The 22,096-nt window shown below is 43.1% G+C and overlaps 1 protein-coding gene across 1 annotated transcript in view; it reads left to right on the forward strand.

Moving 5' to 3' along the window:
* Nucleotides 1–20,889, forward strand: part of PPM1L (protein phosphatase, Mg2+/Mn2+ dependent 1L) — a 295,410-nt gene extending 274,521 nt beyond the window's left edge. The window contains exons 3-4 of the mRNA XM_044251708.1: nt 13,760–13,921; nt 17,091–20,889. Coding sequence (XP_044107643.1) covers nt 13,760–13,921; nt 17,091–17,437 — 509 coding nt within the window. The 3' untranslated portion in view covers nt 17,438–20,889. The remainder of the gene's footprint in view (nt 1–13,759; nt 13,922–17,090) is intronic.
* Nucleotides 20,890–22,096: the final 1,207 nt, after the last annotated feature.

The raw sequence follows: 22,096 nt of genomic DNA on the forward strand, positions 1-22,096 counted from the left end.
AATTACTCAGTAATAGATGTGTGATAACTGACGAGGTGACAAGGAAGTCACTTTTGGTTATCAAACATTGTTGGTACTGGTTATAGTATTTTTTAAGTTAAATTTTATAATTTCTATTGATTTTGATGAAGTCCCAGAAGTTTATTTTCACTTTTGTTTCCTTTGCCTTTGGAGACATATCTTGAAAGAAGTTGCTGTGGCTGATATCGAAGAGATTACTGCCTATGTTCTCCTCTAGGATTCTGATGGATTCCTGTCTCACGTTGAGGTCTTTTATCCATTTTGAGTTTATCTTTGTGTACGGTGTAAGAGAATAGTCGAGTTTCATTCTTCTACATATAGCTGTCCAGTTTTCCCAGCACCATTTATTGAAGAGACTATCTTTTTTCCACTGTATATTTTTTCCTGTTTTGTCAAAAATTAATTGACCATAGAGTTGAGGGTCCATATCTGGGCTCTCTACTCTGTTCCACTGGTCTATGTGTCTGTTTTTATGCCAGTACCATGCTGTCTTGGTGATCACAGCTTTGTAATAAAGCTTGAAATCAGGTAATGTGATGCCGCCAGCTTTATTTTTGTTTTTCAACATTTGCTTAGCGATTCGGGGTCTCTTCTGATTCCATACAAATTTTAGGATTATTTGCTCCAGCTCTTTGAAGAATGCCGGTGGAATTTTGATCGGAATGGCATTAAAAGTATAGATTGCTCTAGGCAGTATAGGCACTTTAAAATCAAAAGCTTCTGCACAACAAAGGAAACAGTCAAAAAAACAAAGAGGCAACCCACAGAATGGGAGAAGATATTTGCAAATGACAGTACAGACAAAAGGTTGATATCCAGGATCTATAATGAACTCCTCAAACTCAACCAACACATAGGAAACAGGCAAACACATCAAAAAATGGGCAGAAGATATGAACAGACACTTCTCCAATCAAGACATACAAATGGCTATCAGACACATGAAAAAATGTTCATCATCATTAGCCCTCAGGGAGATTCAAATTAAAACCACATTGAGATATCACCTTACACCAGTTAGAATGGCCAAAATTAACAAAACAGGAAACAACATGTGTTGGAGAGGATGTGGAGAAAGGGGAACCCTCTTACACTGTTGGTGGGAATGCAAGTTGGTGCAGCCTCTTTGGAGAACAGTGTGGAGATTCCTCAAGAAATTAAAAATAGAGCTTCCCTATGACCCTGCAATTGCACTCCTGGGTATTTACCCCAAAGATACAGATGTTGTGAAAAGAAGGGCCATCTGTACCCCAATGTTTATAGCAGCAATGGCCATGATCACCAAACTATGGAAAGAACCAAGATGCCCTTCAACGGACGAATGGGTAAGGAAGATGTGGTCCATATACACTATGGAGTATTATGCCTCCATCAGAAAGGATGAATACCCAACTTTTGTAGCAACATGGACGGGACTGGAAGAGATTATGCTGAGTGAAATAAGTCAAGCAGAGAGAGTCAATTATCATATGGTTTCACTTATTTGTGGAGCATAACAAATAGCATGGAGGACAAGGGGCGTTAGAGAGGAGTAGGGAATTTGGGTAAATTGGAAGGGGAGGTGAACCATGAGAGACTATGGACTCTGAAAAACAATCTGAGGGGTTTGAAGTGGCAGGGGGGTGGGAGGTTTGGGTACCAGGTGGTGGGTATTATAGAGGGCACGGCTTGCATGGAGCACTGGGTGTGGTGAAAAAATAATGAATAATGTTTTTCTGAAAATAAATAAATTGAAAAAAAAAAGTAAAAAATAAAAAAATAAAAAAAAACTACTTCAAAACTTCAAAAAAAATTTTATAATTTCTAGGCCAACGTAAAACTTAAGATGAGTAATGTGCAATAGACATGAGATACCTATCCTCTGTCTATCCAACCACACACACTGCACAGCTACAAGATAAACGTATAAAGATGTAACTTCATTTATCTCTCTAGGACTGAATATAACTTGGACTTTGAATATTGGATCTGATACTAAAATCTTGCTCTATTTAGTTCCAAGTGTACTCCATAATTTCCTGATTTTTCTCAGGTTCTTATATTAAGTTCATGTTTTCTTCCCCCTTTTCCCTAGGGGTGATCTGAGTGTCTGAATGTTGTTACTGACCTGTTATCTGCTGGGATGACCCATGGTCTCCAGAACCTGTGGTTGGAAGGCCTATTCATCCCAGCTCTGAAGCCCCTGAGAGTAGGCATTCCTCCCTCAGGGAAGCCCAACACTTCTCAGTGGTTCTGTCTGCTTCACACGAGGCTGCCTACATGAGCTCATTCAACCTTTGCATCTCCATACTGGGACAAAAGCTTGTGATTTCTTGGGCTGTACCTGGAAAGCAAGGTCTAGGTTTTCTGTGCTTCAAGCTCCCCATGATTCTTGGAGACCCACACATCAAAGACTCCCTCCTGTTTTCTTCTTCGTCTCCCAGCCATCCTCCCCTCCCCCACCACTTGGCCAACCTTAGTGTTGGGGGTGGTGGCGGGAAGGGAGGAATCATGGGCAGGAGAGCTTGCTGTGTGCTCCATCTTCATATGCCTTTGGTTTAGTCCAGAACCTGGGCTGATGGATACTCAAAAATATTTTTCTCTTGAGAATACTGTTTCCTTGTGAGTTTCCATAGTCTCTTTAAAGCTCGAAAGCTAAACATGACTACTTCTTTCTCTTTACACTTTGGCCACAGCATCCTAATCCTAGACAAGTGCCACAGACTGAATGAAGGGGGATCATGTACACGCGAGGGGACAGGAATTTCAGTGGCTATCTGCAAATGGCATTCTTCCAACACATGAATATGTAAATAGATGTATAGCTCTATGGTAATTTAAATAATGATAACTGAATAAACTGAAAGGCCTGGTTTGTTTTTAATTGAAACCAAAGGGATGGGAGTTGATTCTACACTAAGAGAAAAAGAAGTAAAAAAAAAAGTAATTTGTGGTTAAAGCACTAGAAGAATTGGGCTGTGACTCTCCCCTTTTCTCTTTCCACCTTTCTCCTCTCTGCCTTTTATTAAAAACCAAAGGTCCTTTTGTAAAGCTCAATTTCTGAAGTTCTATTATATCCACTTCCACAGTATTCATAAAGAGGCAGAGATAGTACTTGTAATTTGCTGGGAACCCTAAAGAGAAGTGAGAAAACTCACTGAAGAATTCTCATATAACGTGAAGATATGAAAATATGTAGCCAGTGCTTCTCTGGCTTATGTAGGAAGAATCAACCATGAAATTCATTTTATTTATCATTGAAAGATACTGGACTTAGGATCCAGTATGTGATAATTTAATTATAAATTAAGTTCAGTAGCATGCTATCATAACTAAATGTCAGCAGTAGTTAGGAGAAGTAGGCAACACAAAAGCTTGTCTGCTCACTTGTACCTCAAAATAGTCATGCCCTGCGAGTCTAGATGAAATCTCTTGTAGCTAGAAGACCTACTAGGGTTTTCTAAGACTCCCCAATGTATGTGACAAGTTTAATAGGAACCAACTCTCTTTAACATGTTCATACTTAACTGAAAAGGAAGGATTAGAAGGGTGTCCATAGGCCACACTCAAGGGTAAAATAAAGATTATTATTACAGTAGTTGAAAGTAAAGTTGAAGAATATTTCAATTTCAAAACGGCATTCAAGAGAAACAGACAACACATTTATATTTTAACTCTAGTGAAGTGTGACAATTAAATGAATATTCCATCAGATTCTAAAAGCTGGAATTGTGACCTCTCCCCACCCCATTAAATAGATTATTTTTTGTATTTAGGATGTTACACCTCATTTGTGGAAAAAACCTTTCTGGCACTCATACACTGTTTCTTATTCCTTCCAGTCATTTTATTAATTACTCTATGTTCACCAAGGAAGAACCCGAGTATATCTAAATCTAGAATTAAACTACATAGCACTAGGGCTTAAAATAATAGAATTTGTCATCTAGTTGACCGGCTCACGTTCAGCCAGTGTCAAACTCAATGGGTGAAATTTTTGCTCAGGCAAAAATCTCAGGAAATGGAAAATTCGCAATTTGTAATAGACCTTTTTCTCGTAAAATGTTATTCCTGCTGTTCTGCCCTCTGGAATGAATGAGGGAGAGTTGAGGCACCTTTGGGTTGCAAAGGAGGACCCAGAAAGATGCAGTTTGGAGGCGCTTTCTGTCTGTGCCCAGCCCAGGGACTCCCATAAGCCTCCCTGCATATACAGGTGTGTCCCTGTTTCCTCCCTTTGGAAACTGGTAAAGATAGTTTGCCATACTAATACTTCAGATCCTGAGTGAAGAAGTCCTTGATGTATCCTCAGTAACACCCACATGTGGCCTTAGAGTTGTTGCTAACGATATTTCATTCTTCAGGTTGTCTTTGTCCTACCAGTCTCTGTGAAGCAGAAACCCTCTCATGTACCCTTCTGCTGGAATTCCTCATTGCGTGGCCTTCTCCTGTACTGGCTCTCTTCCCTGGATGAGTGGGGGCAGGGTATCGCCTAGAAGCAGGGTTCCCCATGTTGTCGTGCAGGTTTGACTCCATGGCTCTAAGAGGTACCGTTCACGGTGTGGTCATTCTCAACTGGAATATGTATTTTAGTGATTTTATGGAGATGGTGGTAAAATGTCTCAGGGAAGAAATACGTCTTTCTCCTTTGCACAAAACATTAAATATGGGCTAGCAATAGCTTGCCTCAAGGTTGAAAGCAACAGACTCTCTGCCAACACACTGATTGAGTGCTGCCGCAGCTAGCTGTGGGACCTGGAACTAACCCCTTAATCTCAGTTTTGTCATCTGCAAAATGGACGTAATAGTATTTCATAGGCTGTTAAGATTAAAGAAATTACATATACCAAGGACTAGGCACAGGGCCCAACTCACAGTAAATGGTCAGTATGTGGTAGTTCTCAGCCCTTGGCTGGTGTAAGCCTCTCTACACACATAGATCTCTTTCCAAACATCTCCTACTCACGGTTCTTGAGGCGTAAAATAATTTTCAGGCTCATTACTGCTATAAGACTCATAACAGTGGAACTCTTGATTTTTAGTATGAATCATTAATTAGTATTAATTCAATAACTTTGAGCATGGAGTTAGCCGAATGAATGGTGATTCTCCCGGCCTAGCTATGTGCATTAACACAACTGTGAAGAGGGACTGTGTCCGAGGGAGTTGAGATCCGGGACTACGAGGACTCAGGCGGTAGATGAGAGAACAGGAATAAAGAAGGCAAGATTAGTGCTCACTCTAGTTTTCCAGACAACAAACGGGCCTTGACAGGTCTGTCTCTGCCGTGGCATTAATTGTTACGAGAAAGACCGGAGAACAAGCTCTGGGCAGGTCCAACTTTAAGATTATGCAGACAGGGATGGAGGCCCGGGAGTCTTATCTACAAACTCCTGGCACTTTATCTGTGTTTCCGGGCTCAGCACAGTGGTGGCTGTGGGAGGTGGAGGCTGGAAGTCGCCACTGGCAGTGATCTTATCGTTCACGACTGCCTTTCCTGCTCTTTTTCCAATATGGTGCTTACCAATAAATTTCTGTCAGTCACTGCGCCCTCATGTCATCTAGGCTCTGGAATCTGGAAATGTTACTGAGCTAACATTCGTTGTCAAAACTTTACAAGATAAACCCATTTTTCCTCATCCTATAAATGTGTTGGTTTTCCTATGCTGCATACATCGAATGGCCTTTAAGCGGTTAACACCTTCACTGAAATCCTCTCTCTCATGCAGCTCTGTGTGTGTGCGTGTCCCCTTCTCCCTGCCCCTTCCCTACTGCTGGTGACCTCTTTGCCACCCCACCCCCAATCTCTTGCTCCCTAAAGAAAAAAATGGCTCTTTTACTTTTACAAAAGACTTGATGTCACAGAGGGGAGTCACTATGTGGCATTGTGTAGAAGCATGTCCTGGAGCATTATGAAACAAGGCTCCTCAACCATATTCATTCTAGCTGGTTTTCCCCATTCTGCCCAGCCTCCTATTCCCACTCGAAGAAAAAATAAAACTACAGTGTCTCTCGAATAAGAAAATGTTGTGGCAAGGTGGGTTTCAGAAAATAAAGATTCTCGAGACTCCAATTTTTATCTTTTTTTAAAGATTTTTTAATTTATTTATTTTAGAGAGAGAATGTTGAGGGGGTGCAGAGGGAGAGAGAGTCTTTTTTTTTTTTTTTTAAAGATTTTATTTCTTTATTAGAGAGAGAGCAACCATGAGCATGAGTGGGCATGAGCCAGGAGCAGACAGAGAAGCGGGCTCCCTGCTGAGCAAGAGATGATGCGAAGCTCCAATCTAGGACCCTGAGATCATGACCTGAGCCCAAGGCAGATGCTTCACTGGCTGAGCCACCTAGGAGCCCCAGGGAGAAAGAGACTTCGGCAGACTCCACACTGAGCAGAGCCTGATATGGGGCTCCATCTCACAACCTTGAGATCACGACCAGAGCTGAAACCAGGAGTCAGATGCTTAACTAACTGTGCCACCCAGGTGCCCCTCGTGACTCCAATTTTTAGATCACAGCTGTGGGCATACAGAAAGTGGGGGTGGGGAGCGCAAAGGATAGAGGGTAATGTGCTTTGATTGGCATCAGGGCAGGGAGTTCTGCTCTGAGTAGAAGCTGAAGGTAGCTCCGCTAGAGATAAGGTGAGGCTCTTGGACAGGGAGTGGGGGAGGTGTGGGACCCAAAGGCAGCTGAGACTTGCTTGTCTGTCACTGACTCATTTGATGGATAGTCACTGGTGGTAGAATTTGAATCTGAACTTGAACTGTCTGTGGGCAGTGCTGCTGTCACCATGGTCACTGCTATTCTCCTGGGCTTTGTTTCCACCTATCCCGAGATTGTCAGCTCTGCTTTTCCTGTTTTATGTCTTGAATACTTTCTTTATGCAGCGGATCTGCTCTGGAAGTGTTGTGAATACCTTTTGGTTTTCTATGACACATCGTGTTCATCTTAATACAGAAAAGCATCAAGAAAACAATGTAGTCTAAAATCTCATTACCTAGATAACCCTGCCTATATATATTTTTAAATACATTTTTAAAATAAGTGTATGAATATTTACATGGTTAGAATATATATATTTACGAAGTCCAAAGTTTGAGTCTTACTGATGCTCCCATCAGTACGTATTGGGAAAGCATCTCATGTCCTCTCAGTATTTAACATCACCTTTAGCATTTGGGGTCTGTGCAGTGTACAGAGCACAATTATGGAATACCACAGGAAACACTTTCTTTTAAAGGACTTTCTGATTTAAAAAATATATATATACACCAAGGAATAAGGAAGGCATCATCCTGGCCCAAAAAGAGGGTGTTAGTCTAATGAGTCAAAGAATCTTTTGGCCACAATTGCTTTTTGTTTGGCTTACACTGGTTTTTTTTTTTGTTTGTTTAAAAGTTTGTTTGTTTGTTTTGGTTGGTTGGTTTTTTAAATAAAAGCTGCCAACATTTAAAAATCAGGAGAGTTCAGGCACCTGGGTGGCTCAGTGGGTTAAGCCTCTGCCTTAGGCTCGTGTCATGATCTCAGGGTCCTGGGATCAAGACCCACATCAGGCTCTCTGCTCAGCAGGGAGCCTGCTTCCCCCTCTCTCTCTGCCTGCCTCTCTGCCTGCTTGTGATCTATCTCTGTCAAATAAATAAATAAAAATCTTAAAAATCAGAAGAGTTCCCATAGTAATGGCTTCCCTTAAAAAATCTGAAGAAAGGGGCTCCTGGCTGGCTCAGAGGAGCGTGTGACTCTTGATCTCAGGGTTGTGAGTTTGAGCCCCACATCAGGTGTAGAGATTATTTAAATAAATAAACTTTAAAAAAAAATCTGAAGAACTGTTCACCAGGAGCGTGCATTCTTACATGGCAGTGACCTTCACTGCTGAGGACCTGCTACCCCCTTTCGCGTGTGTTCCCCGCAAACCCCACGCACATTCCGTGTTGTGCACCTGACATTGACACCCGAGGTCCCTTTTTCCTTATCCTCCTGCCGGCCCTCTCTTAGAGTAGAAAACCCTTCAGAAGGATAGGAGGATAGGAGGATAAAGCTTCTCCAAGAGGGCCTCGAGCTGTTTCTTATACCTGGCCTATTTCCCTGGAGGCATTGGAGTTTGTAGTTCCAGTTCAAGAGCAGCAGAATACTAAAGTTGAAAAGGACCTAGAGGTCAACTCATCCCAGCCACTTGTTTTTTATTTCAGACAGCTTTGGCTGCCTCCTGATTGCTTGTTATTGAGAATTTTCACTGTGCCAGCTTTGTTTAAGTGAATACAGCCCCAGTTCTATTACGGGAACTTCATATCACATGATCAAATTTTTTTCCTGATTCACAAACTTTTCTGTGACTTGCACGAAGGTATACGCTGTAAAAGGGGGTGAGTTGATGGAGACTGTTTGAAACAGAAATGTAGAAACAGGTCATGGAAATCTTTACTTCTGGGAGTAGGAGAACAGCTTCAAACAAGAAGAGGTGCTGATTGTTAAAAGTGGAGTCAGATGGCCCAGGTATGTGACTTGGCCGGCTTCTTATCCTACCCGAGACCTAGTTCCCCATCTGGAAAATGGGGACAGCTATGCCTGATCTCAAAGGGTAGTGCAGATGAACTTACACAATGTAAGTAAGTGTTAGGCATTATAATGAAAATTTTCAGTTGTAAGGTCTATTGCTCTTAGAGTTATCACTGGACTGCCAGGTTTTTCAGTCACTCAGTCACTCAGTATATATGCCTTGAGTGGTGTCACCATGGATAAGACACTGAAAGTCTCTGAACTCCATTTTCCTGTCTGCTCAAAGAGAGGAATAATGCCTGCCCCTCACCTACCCTGAAGAGTCAGGAAATCAACTACAAGCGTGTTTGTGAGCCACTCAGTGGCGTTTATAGCGCTGAGCAAATTATTACCACTTTGCTATTAATTAAACTAAGTTTTAAAAATATTGATAGCTAGGGTTTCCAAAGATGCCCAAACTAGCCCAAGTTACTTAACCTCCAGAACCTCCAGTAGGATTTACATTTTTCTCGGGACGTCCCTGTGTCTCAGTGGGTTAAGCGTCCAGCTCTTGATCTCAGCCCACGTCTTAATTTCAGGGTCATGAGTTCCATGCTAGATGTGAGTCCACTTAAAAGAACAAAAAAGGATTTACATTTTCTCAAATTCAACTCACCAAGGGAATGAAGTGCCCAACATTACCCAACCAGAATATTTAGGTAAGTCTAGAAAAGATTTTCTTGTGTGCCTTTACTTTGTCTGCCTGCCAGAAATTAGAGGCAAGATTGCTGGTATAGAGGAATAGACTAATGGCTTATTTGCATTTGTGGGTTCTCCCTAAAGAAGACAAGAATTGACAGGACAACATGAATCCTGACTTGCTTACGTACAAATTGAGGTTAGAAGCAGACACGGAATGTACGTGTAGTGACTACCATGAGGCACTTTCATCACTTCTCAAGGTGCCATGGCTTTGGAGGGCATGGTGACAATAGAAGCCCTACCCGTTTCATTTCCATTGGACCAGGAGCCGGGGCCTGAGGGAAGAACTCGGGACACACCTGGGCAGGAAGCTCTTTCTAATTATGGGCAGTGTGCCTGTGAAAGTGGTTATACCTGTGTAGGACAGTCCTCATGTTTCAATCCATCTGTGAAATGTATTGTGCTATAGTTGAGCGTCTCCCTGATGTGGCAGCATCTAGGAGGTGGTGTGCATTGTATTATTGACCTAGGTGGACATGTTTAGAGCAAGTCAGGAGGAGCTTAGCATTATGTCAGATCAGAATCAAAGAGACAGTGTGTGATTATCTCTCTTTCTCTGTCAAATAAATAAAACATTTTTTATTCATTCATCTATTAATTTGTTTATTCAGCAAATATTGAGTAACTGCCATGCTCTAGGCCTCAGCATTGTAGTAGGGAAAACAAGCAATGTCTTTACCCTTGTGAAGTTTATATTGTGTGGGGCAAGAGTGGCATTAATTAAATTGCTTAAATAAATATGCAAGATATTTGCACAGTTGCATGTTATGAGGGCAATGGGGGAAGTAAAGAGGAGATAAGATCCACCCCAACAGAGAAGATCTGTCTGATGATGTCACCCTCATCCTAAGACATCCCATATGCATAGTCAGCCAGTGTCAAAGACAGAATATACTAGGCAGAGGGAACAGAAGACAGCAAAAGGATTGGCATGTTTGGGCAGCAGAAGGGAGGGAAAGCAAGGGAAAGAGTAGTTTTATATGACATTGGACAGTGCAGGTGGGGGTCAGACCATGCAGGACGTAGGCACCACTCTTTTTCATCTGACTGCTGAAACAGCAGCACTTAGAAAGGACAGTGGCTTGGACCAGAATCAACGCAATGAGAACAAGAGCACTGGCAGGGTTTAAGATGTACCTTAGAAGTAAGAGTGGCAGAACTTAATGAGGGAGTCAATGTCAGGAATGAGGGGGGAAAAAAAGAAATAAGAAAAACAGGGGTGACTTGTAGCTTGAGTAACTGGATTGTGCTGCCATTTTCTGAGGCTTAAAAGTTAAATAACTTGCCAGACCTCACTCGATTAGGAAATCAAAGTTTAGTCTGTGTGAATTCGCTTTTTTCATTTTTTTAATGTGTCAAGTGAGGTTAATAAGTTAAATTTCCAAGATATCTTCCAGATTTGCAATTATGTTCTCTTCTAGATTAAATTGTTAATATAGAAACAGCCTGAGGTAGTGAGTAATAATTATCAGACCTGGTATAAATAGTACTATTGTGGAATAAACCTTTTATATCAAAACTTGTAGCCAAAATTTGCGGAGGCATTTTTTTCCCATGCAAGCAAAAGAAAAGGTGATTTTGTCCATTTTCTCTCGGAGGCGAAGTTTCTCTGGAGTCTTTCAGCAACAAGGTAGTTTGTTCAGTAAAGCAAAATTACATTATAAACTGTCTCTTGCAACTGCAAAGTCCAAACGATAAATTGCTTACAGCAAAGCAGTTTTTTTTGTTTTTTGTGTTTTTTTTTTGTTTTTTTTTTTTTAAGACTGTGCTCGGGCCTCCATCCAGGGTACAGGTAGGTTTCTGCAGAGGGAATGGTGACATTTCAGCGATCCTAAAACTTGCCTGCAGCTCTCCTTCCACCATCTGGGCCTCACCCGTTTTGGCCAGGCCTAAGATTCTAGTGCTAACAGAGACAGTCCTCACTGTTTCAAAGCAGTAAACTTCTGAAATCCACGTCATGAGATAGATCTTTTTTACCCACAGACACAATGGAATTGTGTCCTTGACAAAGGAATTGGCAGGCCATTGAGCAGTGAAGATATTTGATGTCTCACAGAACAGGTCCGTTTCAGGCTGGTGCAGCAGTTCTGTGATATCTTAGGGACTCAGGCATATCTCTACCGACAGCAGAGTGCCTTGACCCTGAGGCATATCACCTCATAATTCAAAATGGCTGCCACAGTTCTGGGAAACACCTGAGCCAACAGTGCACCAAACAAGTAGGTCATTTTCTTCATTGTGTCTCCTTCAGTGAGAGAGGCCTCTCCCAGAAGCTCCACGCAGACATCCCCTGAAGTCCTTGTCTAGGGAGCACCCGATTCCCCCCCATCTAGGTAATAGGACATTACCCTAGACTTGTTCCCCTCTCCTTTATTTCCTTCACTTTCTATGACCTCTCCTTTCAGGTTTTAAATAAACTGCCTCCTACCCTTTATCTCTGTTTACTACATTAATTCTGATCTTCATTATCTCTGTCTTTCTCCCTGGTTCCACTTTATCTTCCATATTGCCAGGGAAATGATCTTTTAGAACACATATCTCATCATGACACCATCTTGCTTAAAAGCCTTCAGTGATTCTTAATCACATATGCGATTACATTTCAGGGGTTTTTTTCCAGCTGTAGGAATGACCTCTCCCTTCCCTCTGTTATTAAGAAAAGACTTATCGTGGCAGCTCAGTACAGCTAACAGATCGGTGTAAAGCTGCTGTAATGAAATAGGGTGGGGAAAGGGCCCAGGGCCAGGTGGATCACCCCACCCTTCTCACAGGGCAGCCACAGAGCCCTTCCCTGGATCCCCAGCAGTACAGGCAAATCGAAACATCTCCATGCCAGTTGATCCAGACCTCAAGAAGGTCAACCAGGCTCACGGCACAGGCTTAGGTGGTAGTGGAGGCCAAGGTCACGAACATGATCTCCCAGAGTGTGCAGAGTAAGAAGGAAAGAGGTGAAGAGGGCCAAAGAGATAGCTCGAAGAGATCTATGAATGCCCTACCTCCAAGCCATGCAATATTCAAGAAAGTTTCTATTTCACCTTCAGACTTTGCGAATGTGCCTTATAGTCTCTGACTGTGTTAGACAAGTTAACCCAATCAGTGACTCGAGGACAAAGTGAGAATGGTTGAAAACCAAAAGGCAGCTAATAGCAAAAATAGAAGAATGCTTTCTGATGGTATGAATTGTTTCTGTGTTTACATTTTCATTTTTACGGTGTTTTTTAAAGGCAAAAGATTTGCAATTTGCTTGGAATCCCTAAGATTAGTTTTTTTTTTCTTTCACAAAGCTTTTCATATCAGAAATCCAGAATTAACCAATATTTCATGTATTTCCACTTCTGATCAAGAGAGTTTTGAGTTAAATAGGCATAAGAATGGAATTTCAAACTAAAATATTACCCTGATATGCTAAATATTCTAATCATTCTCCCTGCTCTTGATATTGTCCTGTATTTATTCTTTATGTCCACTTAAGAATTCAATCCTCTTTATTGTTCTGTGAACGCTAAAGAGCTGTTTAGATGCAGTTTATATTCTGTTGTAGAATATGACCTTCGAAATGAGGAGGGAAATATTAATGAAGACATTGATGGATAGTTTTCACAACAAAGGTGTTAACAGTTTGAAGCAACAGCTTACTGGTTTGTACATTTCAGCAGGCATTTGCATACTCAGTGACACTGTCAGGAGGGAGGAGGGAGAAAGGGAAGAACTGGAGAGAGGACACCAGGCAGGAGAGAAGGCCAGGCCCCAGGTGGACCAGACTGTCCATCCCTGGTTTGCTTTTATCCATTCTCATTTCAAGAAGGGTTTGCAAAGAGCTTGGCCTTTTGTGTCTTGTATCATTTCCAGGTAAGCAGGCCATCATTTTGGCTCCCTTCTGACTCCGACTTCCCTAACCCTACCTCCCATCTACCTAGATCTCACTTCTGTCATCACTGTAGGTTTTTCTGTTTCTGCCATTATAGGCTGCCCCCATCACACCCTGGAGCCGACCAGTTTTTGGCTACCAGTCTTTGTGCTAGACTTTGTCTAGGCAAGTTTGTATGGGCAGCTCCTCACGGTGCCATTGAATTGGACTGTTAGCTTCTGTCATTTACTGCCTCCTCCAGACCCTCCAGTTGAGGAGCCCATGCAACCCCTTTCCATGGGGACTCCACAGAAATGAGGCACCAGTGAGAAGCCAGAAACATATATCAATTGTCAGAACCTTTAAACTGATTTTGATTCTCTCCTAATCCTTTTAAATGTGATACGTGTTTAAATTAAGAGGAGCAGAAACAAAAATGATTTGAGGGAAATGATAATGTTATCTTAGCCTATTTCAGTAATATCCTAACATGATTAAGAAAATTGACTGTCAGATTTGATCAGTGTTGTTGAAGTGAACAGCCGTCATTCTCTGGAGGGTCTGGAGTTAAATTCTCACCCAGCGGGAGCAGATTTAATAACTGAAGAATCCAGTAACAACAGGAAATGGCTGAATCTCACCAGACCACTGACCTCTTACAGTGCCTCTCTCTCTCTGGTTTTTCAGGTACAACGTGTCTGATCGCTCTCCTATCAGATAAGGACCTCACGGTGGCCAATGTGGGTGACTCAAGAGGGGTCCTGTGTGACAAGGATGGAAATGCCATTCCTCTGTCTCATGATCACAAGCCTTACCAACTGAAGGAGAGAAAGAGGATAAAGAGAGCTGGTGAGCTTGTGAACGCCTCCAAGCACTGGCCGCCATCCTGTTCGGTGAACCAGGTGGCTTGCTTGGATTGCCTGTGGGGGACATGATGTTCGGTTAACTCGTGATTCGTAGATCAGCACAGAGGCTGCTGCTGCTGATGCAGCTGAGACTTGACTTTGTGACATTTCTTGTCAAATGGCCACCGAACTTGCCCTTCCTCATGGCCAAAAATTCCAGAAGAGCCCCCCCAAAAAGGCTAATGGGATCTCTGGGCTCCTGCTTACCATACCCATTTCTCTCCAGCCATACTAAAGTAGCCGTTTCCCAAAATGAACCATGTTTCTTCTAGCTCTGTGCCTTGGAGAGCGCCATCCACACCAGCCAGTGGGTAACAATTACTTGTCCTTTAAGACCCAGTTTAATGGCATTCTTTTGGTAAGCCTTTTCTGTCACTGAACCAAAGGTTTCCCCAGTCTAGGTTGGTGCCCCTTCATTTTCCCAACAGCCTATGTGGTTAACCTGTCGGGTTACCTTTCACAATGTACAGACACACTTGGCTCTCTTACCTGGTCTGCCTTCCTGATTGTGAGCTCTTTGAGGGCAGGAACTTGGTCTTGCTCCTCTCTATACTCCCAGCATCTAGCTCAGTGCCTGGCATAAGTAAATATTCTGGGGTTGGTGGGGTGGCGGGGGCCGGGGTCTCCTTTTTTCATTCATTTTTATCAACATCTAGAGACTAGGAATACAAACTTACATTTGAAATTGGGATGGGATGGGGAATGGAGTAGGCATCCACTAACAATAAATAAGTAAAATAAGGAAATTATCTAGTATATTATAAAGTGATAACCATTATGAAGAGACATAAAGCAGGCAAGGGAATGGGGAGTATTGGAGGTGGTCACTCCAGGGCTCACTAAGGTGACATCAGGGCAAAGACCTGAAAGAAGATTATCAGTTGCTGGTTACATTTTCATGATTCACTTTGGGGAATTCTTTTCTGCCCACGGAAAGGAGGGATCCCTCCCTCTCCAAACTGACAGCTGCAGCATGTAGGCTCTGCACACTATGCCAGCTGCGCAAGGGGAGCTCACATACCCTGGTCTCTAACCAGAACGGGCCCCTGCTGCCCAGGGTAATTGCAGCTGACTCTCCATCTCTACAGGTCAGCTTCTGCCGGGAACCTAATCAACATTTGAGTTTTCACAGTAGGGGACTTCCTGTTCAGTCAAAAAGTGTTGAAATTTATTATAACCTCCTGCTTCAGTATCTGCTTGAGATGCAGAATAATTTTTAATGAAAGCTTTAGTCAGGGTTTTGCTGGTGGGATTGAACAAATGATGTTTTAGGAGTCTGTCAAGCTCTGATGAGTGGCAAGCACTACTCTGGCTTCTTCACTTACACAAAGACACTCTTTCCCCATGAACCGGCTGTGACCCTGGGCTTAAGATTCCGTTAGCCTACTCTTGTGGAAGCACAGGCAAGGATGTACATACGATACCTGGAAATGTCACTTTAGCATCCCATGTGCCCTTCTAAAATGGCATTCCCATTTTATCCTCTCTTCTCATTCCTGTCATACCCCCCACCTGCACTCCCACCTCCAGGGATGCTTTATAGAGCCGATTTGGACACTGTCTCCAAGGAGGTTAATCTAGCCTGTGTCAAGGGTGTATTTTATAGCAAGGCTTAAGGGACAGTGATTGGTTTTATTGCCTTTGTGTGTATTTTCTCTGACCTTAGCCCTCCTTTCAGGGACCTTTTTCTGTCCTGCTTAGCGTCACAATACACTGCGACCAATCTGGGCCAACTTCATTTTGGTCCTTCTGTCTTCACTCCTTTTGTTGTTTCCAACAATAGCAATGATACCAGCTGCCATTTATTGTTTGCTCACTCTGTGCCGGGAGCTAAGCCCAGTTCTTTACGTACTCTTTCTCTTTACTTACCTTCTGAGGCTGTTAACGTTACCCTCATTTTAGAACCGAAGAAGCAGAGCCTCGAAGAGGTGTGTGTGCCCAAGGACACACAGCTAGTGAACGGTGAAACGAGAGCCAAGACTCAGGACACTGACTCCAGAGTTCACGCCCTTGCCTGCTAGACCACACTTTCTGCAATGTTCTCATACGCCCTTGCCCACAGAAGTCCTACCTGTTGTTCAAAGCCCCGTTTTTTTGTTCACTCCTCCCTGATCATCACAATCAGACATCATTGCTCCTCCTCCATCTGACTACAGCAAGGAGCAGGTACTAGCTTCTTCCCAAAAGAATGCCACTTTGTGCTCACAGTTGTTAATACATGTAGCTTCTCCTTTCTGCTAGACTAGCTACTTCTTTAGAAAAAGACCCGGACCTTCTGCAACTTTATAGCCTGCAAATTGCCTTGCACAGAGTATGCATTTAATAGATATCTGACAAATAATATGTGAATGAACAAAGTTCTAGCTTCCTTAGAGAAAAAATAGTGGTAGATGACACTGAGTACGTGGAATGCATATGACGTGCAGGCACTATGAAAAGTGATTTTATAAGGAATAACTCCTGTATTTCTCACAACTTCAGTGGAATAGGTACTCTTATTGTCCTCATGTTGTAGCCAGGGTAACCTAGAATCAGAAAGCTAGGGCTTCTCATCCGAAACGACAGAGCCAAGAATCAAATCTGTGCAGTCCAACCCAAGAGCCCGAGCCTTTCCCCACTGGGATAACATACATCCTTCTTTAATCCCAGTCCTATCTGGGGAGCTGTTTTGAGATCTAGATGCACCCATGGGTGGCTCAAGCTAAATGAAGTAGCCCGGTGGTGGTCTCCCGTGCACATCCTCGTGCCTTTCACACTCTTTGGCCATTGTCCTTGAATCCCTACTCTAGAGCTTCCTAGCTTCAGTCACTGAGGTGCCAAGGTGTTGTTAAGTTAAAACCAATGCCCTCACCTATATATATTTTCCTACCCTCAGTATTTTTACTGATATGTTCCTCAGAGCCTTTAAGATGCCCGGGAGGAGGACATGAGGATCTCCTGGTAGTGTGTGAAACCGCAAGCCATGTGGTGGGAAGGCTACTCCTTCCTGGCAGTTCCCAGGGGAGGTAAGGGGGACACACGCAGGAGGTGAGCCTCATGTACGTGCCCCCAGACTCTACCATGTGTGTGAGATATTGGCTGCTCAAGCTAATGGGCTCATTCTGTCTTTACAGGTGGTTTTATCAGTTTCAATGGCTCCTGGAGGGTCCAGGGAATCCTGGCCATGTCCCGGTCTCTGGGGGATTATCCGCTGAAAAATCTCAATGTGGTCATCCCAGACCCAGATATCCTGACCTTTGACCTGGACAAGCTCCAGCCCGAGTTCATGATCTTGGCATCAGATGGCCTCTGGGATGCTTTCAGCAACGAAGAAGCCGTTCGATTCATCAAGGAGCGCTTGGATGAACCTCACTTTGGGGCTAAGAGCATAGTTTTACAGTCATTTTACAGAGGCTGCCCTGACAATATAACGGTCATGGTGGTGAAGTTCAGGAATAGCAGCAAAACAGAAGAGCAGTGAACCCTTCCGGGTCTCAGCTGCCTTCGACTAAAGGACTCCAAACACACTGGTCTCTTTTAATGTAGTGAAAGGCGTGGGAGTTTCAATTAGGATCAGCCACCTAGACGGGGATTCCCCTCCCTGATGGTCATAGGTCTATATCCAGTAATGAACACAGGGTGCTCTTGGCACATAGCTGAGAGGCTGGAAAATGGTTTCTTCATGTGTTCCCAGTTCTTTCCTCCGATGTTCCACATGTATAAATATATAGCTGTAGATTCACACATATGACGTGAACGGCGTATGTGCCATATAGTCTCCCCTTTGGGGTTCTTTTCAAGACCTCTTCCAGGATTCTCCAGCCACCAGACTCTTTCCTCTCTTTGGAGCGGTGCATGGGGCAGACCTCCAGAGCTGCGGGAGACAGGCTGCTGCGGCCGCTGTGTGTCTGGGCAGACGGGTCGATGCCCGCTGCTGAGAGGCAGAGCCATCCCGAGGAGGCTTTGTCCTCCTGAGCCCAGCTTTTCTGCTCAGCGGCTGCCCAGACACAGATTTGAAATGGTTTATTATTCCGTGGCTGCTTTTGGAGACAGAGGGAAGTGGGGAGGGTGAGAACCGCCTGTACAGCAGACATAACCTTTTCCCCTGGCTTCCTTTCTTACTGAAATAGACCCTGGGTACAACCTGACCCGTCTTTGTGTGTTTATCCCAATCGTGCATGACCTTAGCCTTTTGCTTCTTCTTTACATTATGTAATAGGCAGCTGTGAAACTTCACCACCAGACACCATGATTTTTTGTCTTACCAAGAAACCTATTAGGGGAAATGAATAAAGCAAATCACAACGCCATAATTTCTTCAGTCTTTAAGGATAGATAGAGGGAAATAGAGGCCAAATAAGTCACAGTGCCCCCCTGGGAAATCTGCTGTTTGCATCAGGAGAGAAAGCTCCGATGGTCACCACCCGGAACTAAGCTCCAGCGGCCATTTTTGGGTGGGTTTTTGCAGCCCACCCCCCCCCAACCCTAGTAACTTCCAAGTGTCTTTTAAGCGGTGTTCTGATAAGCACAGCCTGGAACTGCGTGTGTGTGTTCCTTGAAGCCAAGTACACAGTTATCAGCATGGTCGGGCATTTGGTGACAAAATGCTGGCACGTGGTTCTCCTTGATGGTGGAAAGGCAGCCGCCTGTAACATTTGGTTGTAGATCACCGTCCCTACCAGGTAGCTTTCCCCAGGCAAACACAACCCGCTCCACACAGCCCTGCATTCCGCGGCAACCACGCCGGCAGGGATTCAAGATCAAGCTTGTATTGTTAAGTGGCTTAGAGTTATTTCAGGGCCAAGCTTGCTGCTCTTCATGTCCTGTCACCAAAGTCATCTTTCCAGTGTCAGTATTTTGTAAATTAATTGACAGAGAGTGCCGGGTCAGCCCGTTTGCCTGACTGAGGTGGCTCTAAAAACCAGACAAGATTTTTGTTGTGTCCCCATCCCTCTGTGTCTGAAATGTCAAGCTGTTCGCTTGGTCATTCTCAAGTGGGCACTTGTCATTAGAGCTTCTCAAAAGTCCAATTCACAGGCCACCTGCTGCCCACAGTGCCTCTCCCTCCCCTGCCCTTCTTCAACTGTGGAGCTTTCCTGAAGCAGGTTCCAGGGGAGAACTTGGGAGGGTGAAAGATTCCCTTGTGGCTGCCAAGGGCTGCAGCCTGTCTCGATTTCTCCAAGCACTCACCATCCTTTGACTGCAATGAGAATTAATAATGGTTTCCCAAGCGATTTGCTCACTTTTATAAACTGCAACATTAGAATTTCCATGTTAGAATTAGAACCCTGGTTATTTTTTTTTTTTAGCTATAGAATGTTCTAGTTCAAAATATCTGTCACCATTTTAGATTGAAATATTTGCCTAATGAGAGACAGTGAACTCTTGTATTTGGGGCAGGGGTCAGGAGAGAAAGGTAGGAGACAGGCTGGTTGTGTTCAGTGATGGGATGGGCAAGCCAGGTGGCCTGAGCTTGCTTGGAGATCTAGGACATTCTGACTCTGGAGAGTTACCAAAGCCCACCATATAAAGGAACAAGCAGTTTCAGCATTTTACGCTACACAGTCCCATTTCCTTTTTTATTTCTAACTTAACCCTAAAATTCATATTGACAAGGGACAGAGATTTTTAAATTCCATGATCATTGCTACTGTCTAAAATGAAAACAGACATGTTTTGGTGAGGACGAACAAGCAAAGCTACAAGAAATTAGTGTTTTTTCACCTGCACAGGGTCTTCCTCGTGGTGCCGAGGGCAGCAGTGCTCGCCTTCTCCTCCACCTGAGGTTACCGGGTGTCTTCTACAGTTTGCTTTCTAGAATTATTCATTTCTGAATTTAACCATTTAGTGTGTGTATTTCCTACTCCCTTTCATTCTGCCTCTTTTCCTCCCACTTTGGCTTTAGATTTTCTTAAAAGACAGACATTTTAGGCAAAATAGTAGCTGTTTGATTAAGAGTTATATCTAAAATCAGAGAGCTTTGCTTCCTTCCCCCATCCTGGAGCTCTCTCTCTGCCCCTTGTCCAGCTGTTAGGGGTCTGCAGACACCCCCACCTCACCCCACCCTTGGTGCCCTGTGGCTCATTTTCTAGGGACAAGGGAAAAGTTGAATCTAGCCTTTAGGCAAATTGATTTGAGAAGTTTGCATGTGAAGCTTCCTTAACCAGCACTGCCAAAGCTTTGGAATTGTCACATGAGGCTGCCCAGACTCCCCAGCCCGAGTTCGCATTGCCAATAGCCCCATGGTGCCAAATTTTGGGACGGTTTTACAGTCTTTTAGAAATGACGTGGGAATGAATGACCACACGCTTATGAGCCCCCAGCAAGACACCAGATGCAGATCTCAGGACCCCTCCATGCGCCACTGCTGCCCCACTGGCAATTGGTACTCTTAACATGGCTTGGGACTTGGGGTCAGGGGGACAAGATAGGAAAATTTTTTTTGAAAACTCACTGTATTTGCAATTCTCTAATTAAAGGAGTAGACAATACTTATATTACAAACTCCAGAGCTAGTTCCCAAGGCCTGCATTATGTGACCAACTTGCCCAAGGCACTGAGCTCTGAAGTCTAAGGCAGTCTAATTCTAATATAACGTGACTACACATATGTACACATTTCCAGTAACCAGTGGCTATGTTCTATTTTTTGCCTTAGATGGAAGGTACTGGCCTCTTGAATCTTGTCGATATAATAAGAGAATTACAGAGAGTATTTTTTAGAGTGAAGGAGCATATGCAATCTGGATGATTTAAAACAAGGCTTATTTTATACAACTGTAATGATTTCAACCCACATACATTCTGTGCAAACGGGATTGCGTGAGGATGATGGCATCATTTCAATCCTATTAGAAGTAATTCTGGGAAACTGATTACATTATTGAATTGGATCATTGGGATATCTGTCAATAAATGAAGGATACACAAGGGAGTGATCACTTTTTCCTTTGCCAAGTATACCTTGATTTTCCGGATTTCTTCCCACTGAATTATTGTTAGATCTAATACTCTTACAACTATGTCAATGAAGAAGATTTGGAAAGGGCAATATTTCACTGTGCATTTGAAAGCATGTGAATACATGCTTGGGATGAAGCTCTATTCTTCCATGATTTCAGAAATGATTTTTTTTTTCTCCTTTGATCTGTCATCATTAGACTGCTCTTCCCTCAATATTCTAAATTTGCCTTAGTGCGTCACACCAGCATTCCTGAACTAGCTCTGCAGAAATGACCTGACTGTTAGATACCACCCTGGGGCCTACGTAATTGCCTCTATATTAAATCATTGGTATCTAGACTTTTGAACTACTTAGTTGAACACCGCAGGAGTAATAGAATCCAGTGTCCCCCATCCCCAAGTGTGTTCCATAGAACATGAGTTCCAAAGTGATATTCCAAATACAGGGTTCCAGGGTCAAATGAGTTTGGGAAACATACTATCTTAAAAAGTTAGTGCATGTAAGCACATAGAAGGTTTTAATTTAAATGTCTTATGGGAGGACGATGGGGAGAGGGGAAGAAACACACTGCAGATGTAATTTCAGCCAACTCAGGTTTTCCAGATTAATTTGGCCAGAGAAATTTTTTGAGTAACACCTAGTAACATTCCAAGGAGCTTGTGTTCCATAGGACCCACGTTGGGAATTTGTTAGGCTGAATTTGTTAATGAAAGAGGTGATAAGAAACTATGACTTAATAAGACCCTTCAGCAGCTTCCCATTGGTAACAGAAGCCCAGCAATCCTGCCTGAAGCCCTGAACTTCTCTCTTTTATGTTACTAATAAACAGGAGCCTTGCCATATAGCTAGAGATTTCTCAAATTTCATTCCAAGAGCTTTCGGTTGTGCTTTTGAAGTCATCTTTGCTTTCCAGATTGAACCAAAATAAATATTTTTACATTTTATCACTATGTGAAAATTTAAATATATCTATTTAAAACAATAGAAAAGGGGGAAAAAGACATTTGGTTATAAGTCATTTTAAAATTTTAACTAGGTTTTTAAATTTATGTATCCATTGTATAATAATGTTAAGGTAAACCATTAACACTTACTTACTCTTTCCTCTGTCGTTCTTTCCAGATTCAATGAAATACTCTGAAATCAATCAAAGTTCATTCGTTCTAAAATCCCTGTC

Source organism: Neovison vison, chromosome 6 (genome assembly GCF_020171115.1).
Source record: "Neovison vison isolate M4711 chromosome 6, ASM_NN_V1, whole genome shotgun sequence".
Taxonomy (NCBI): Eukaryota; Metazoa; Chordata; class Mammalia; order Carnivora; family Mustelidae; genus Neogale; species Neogale vison.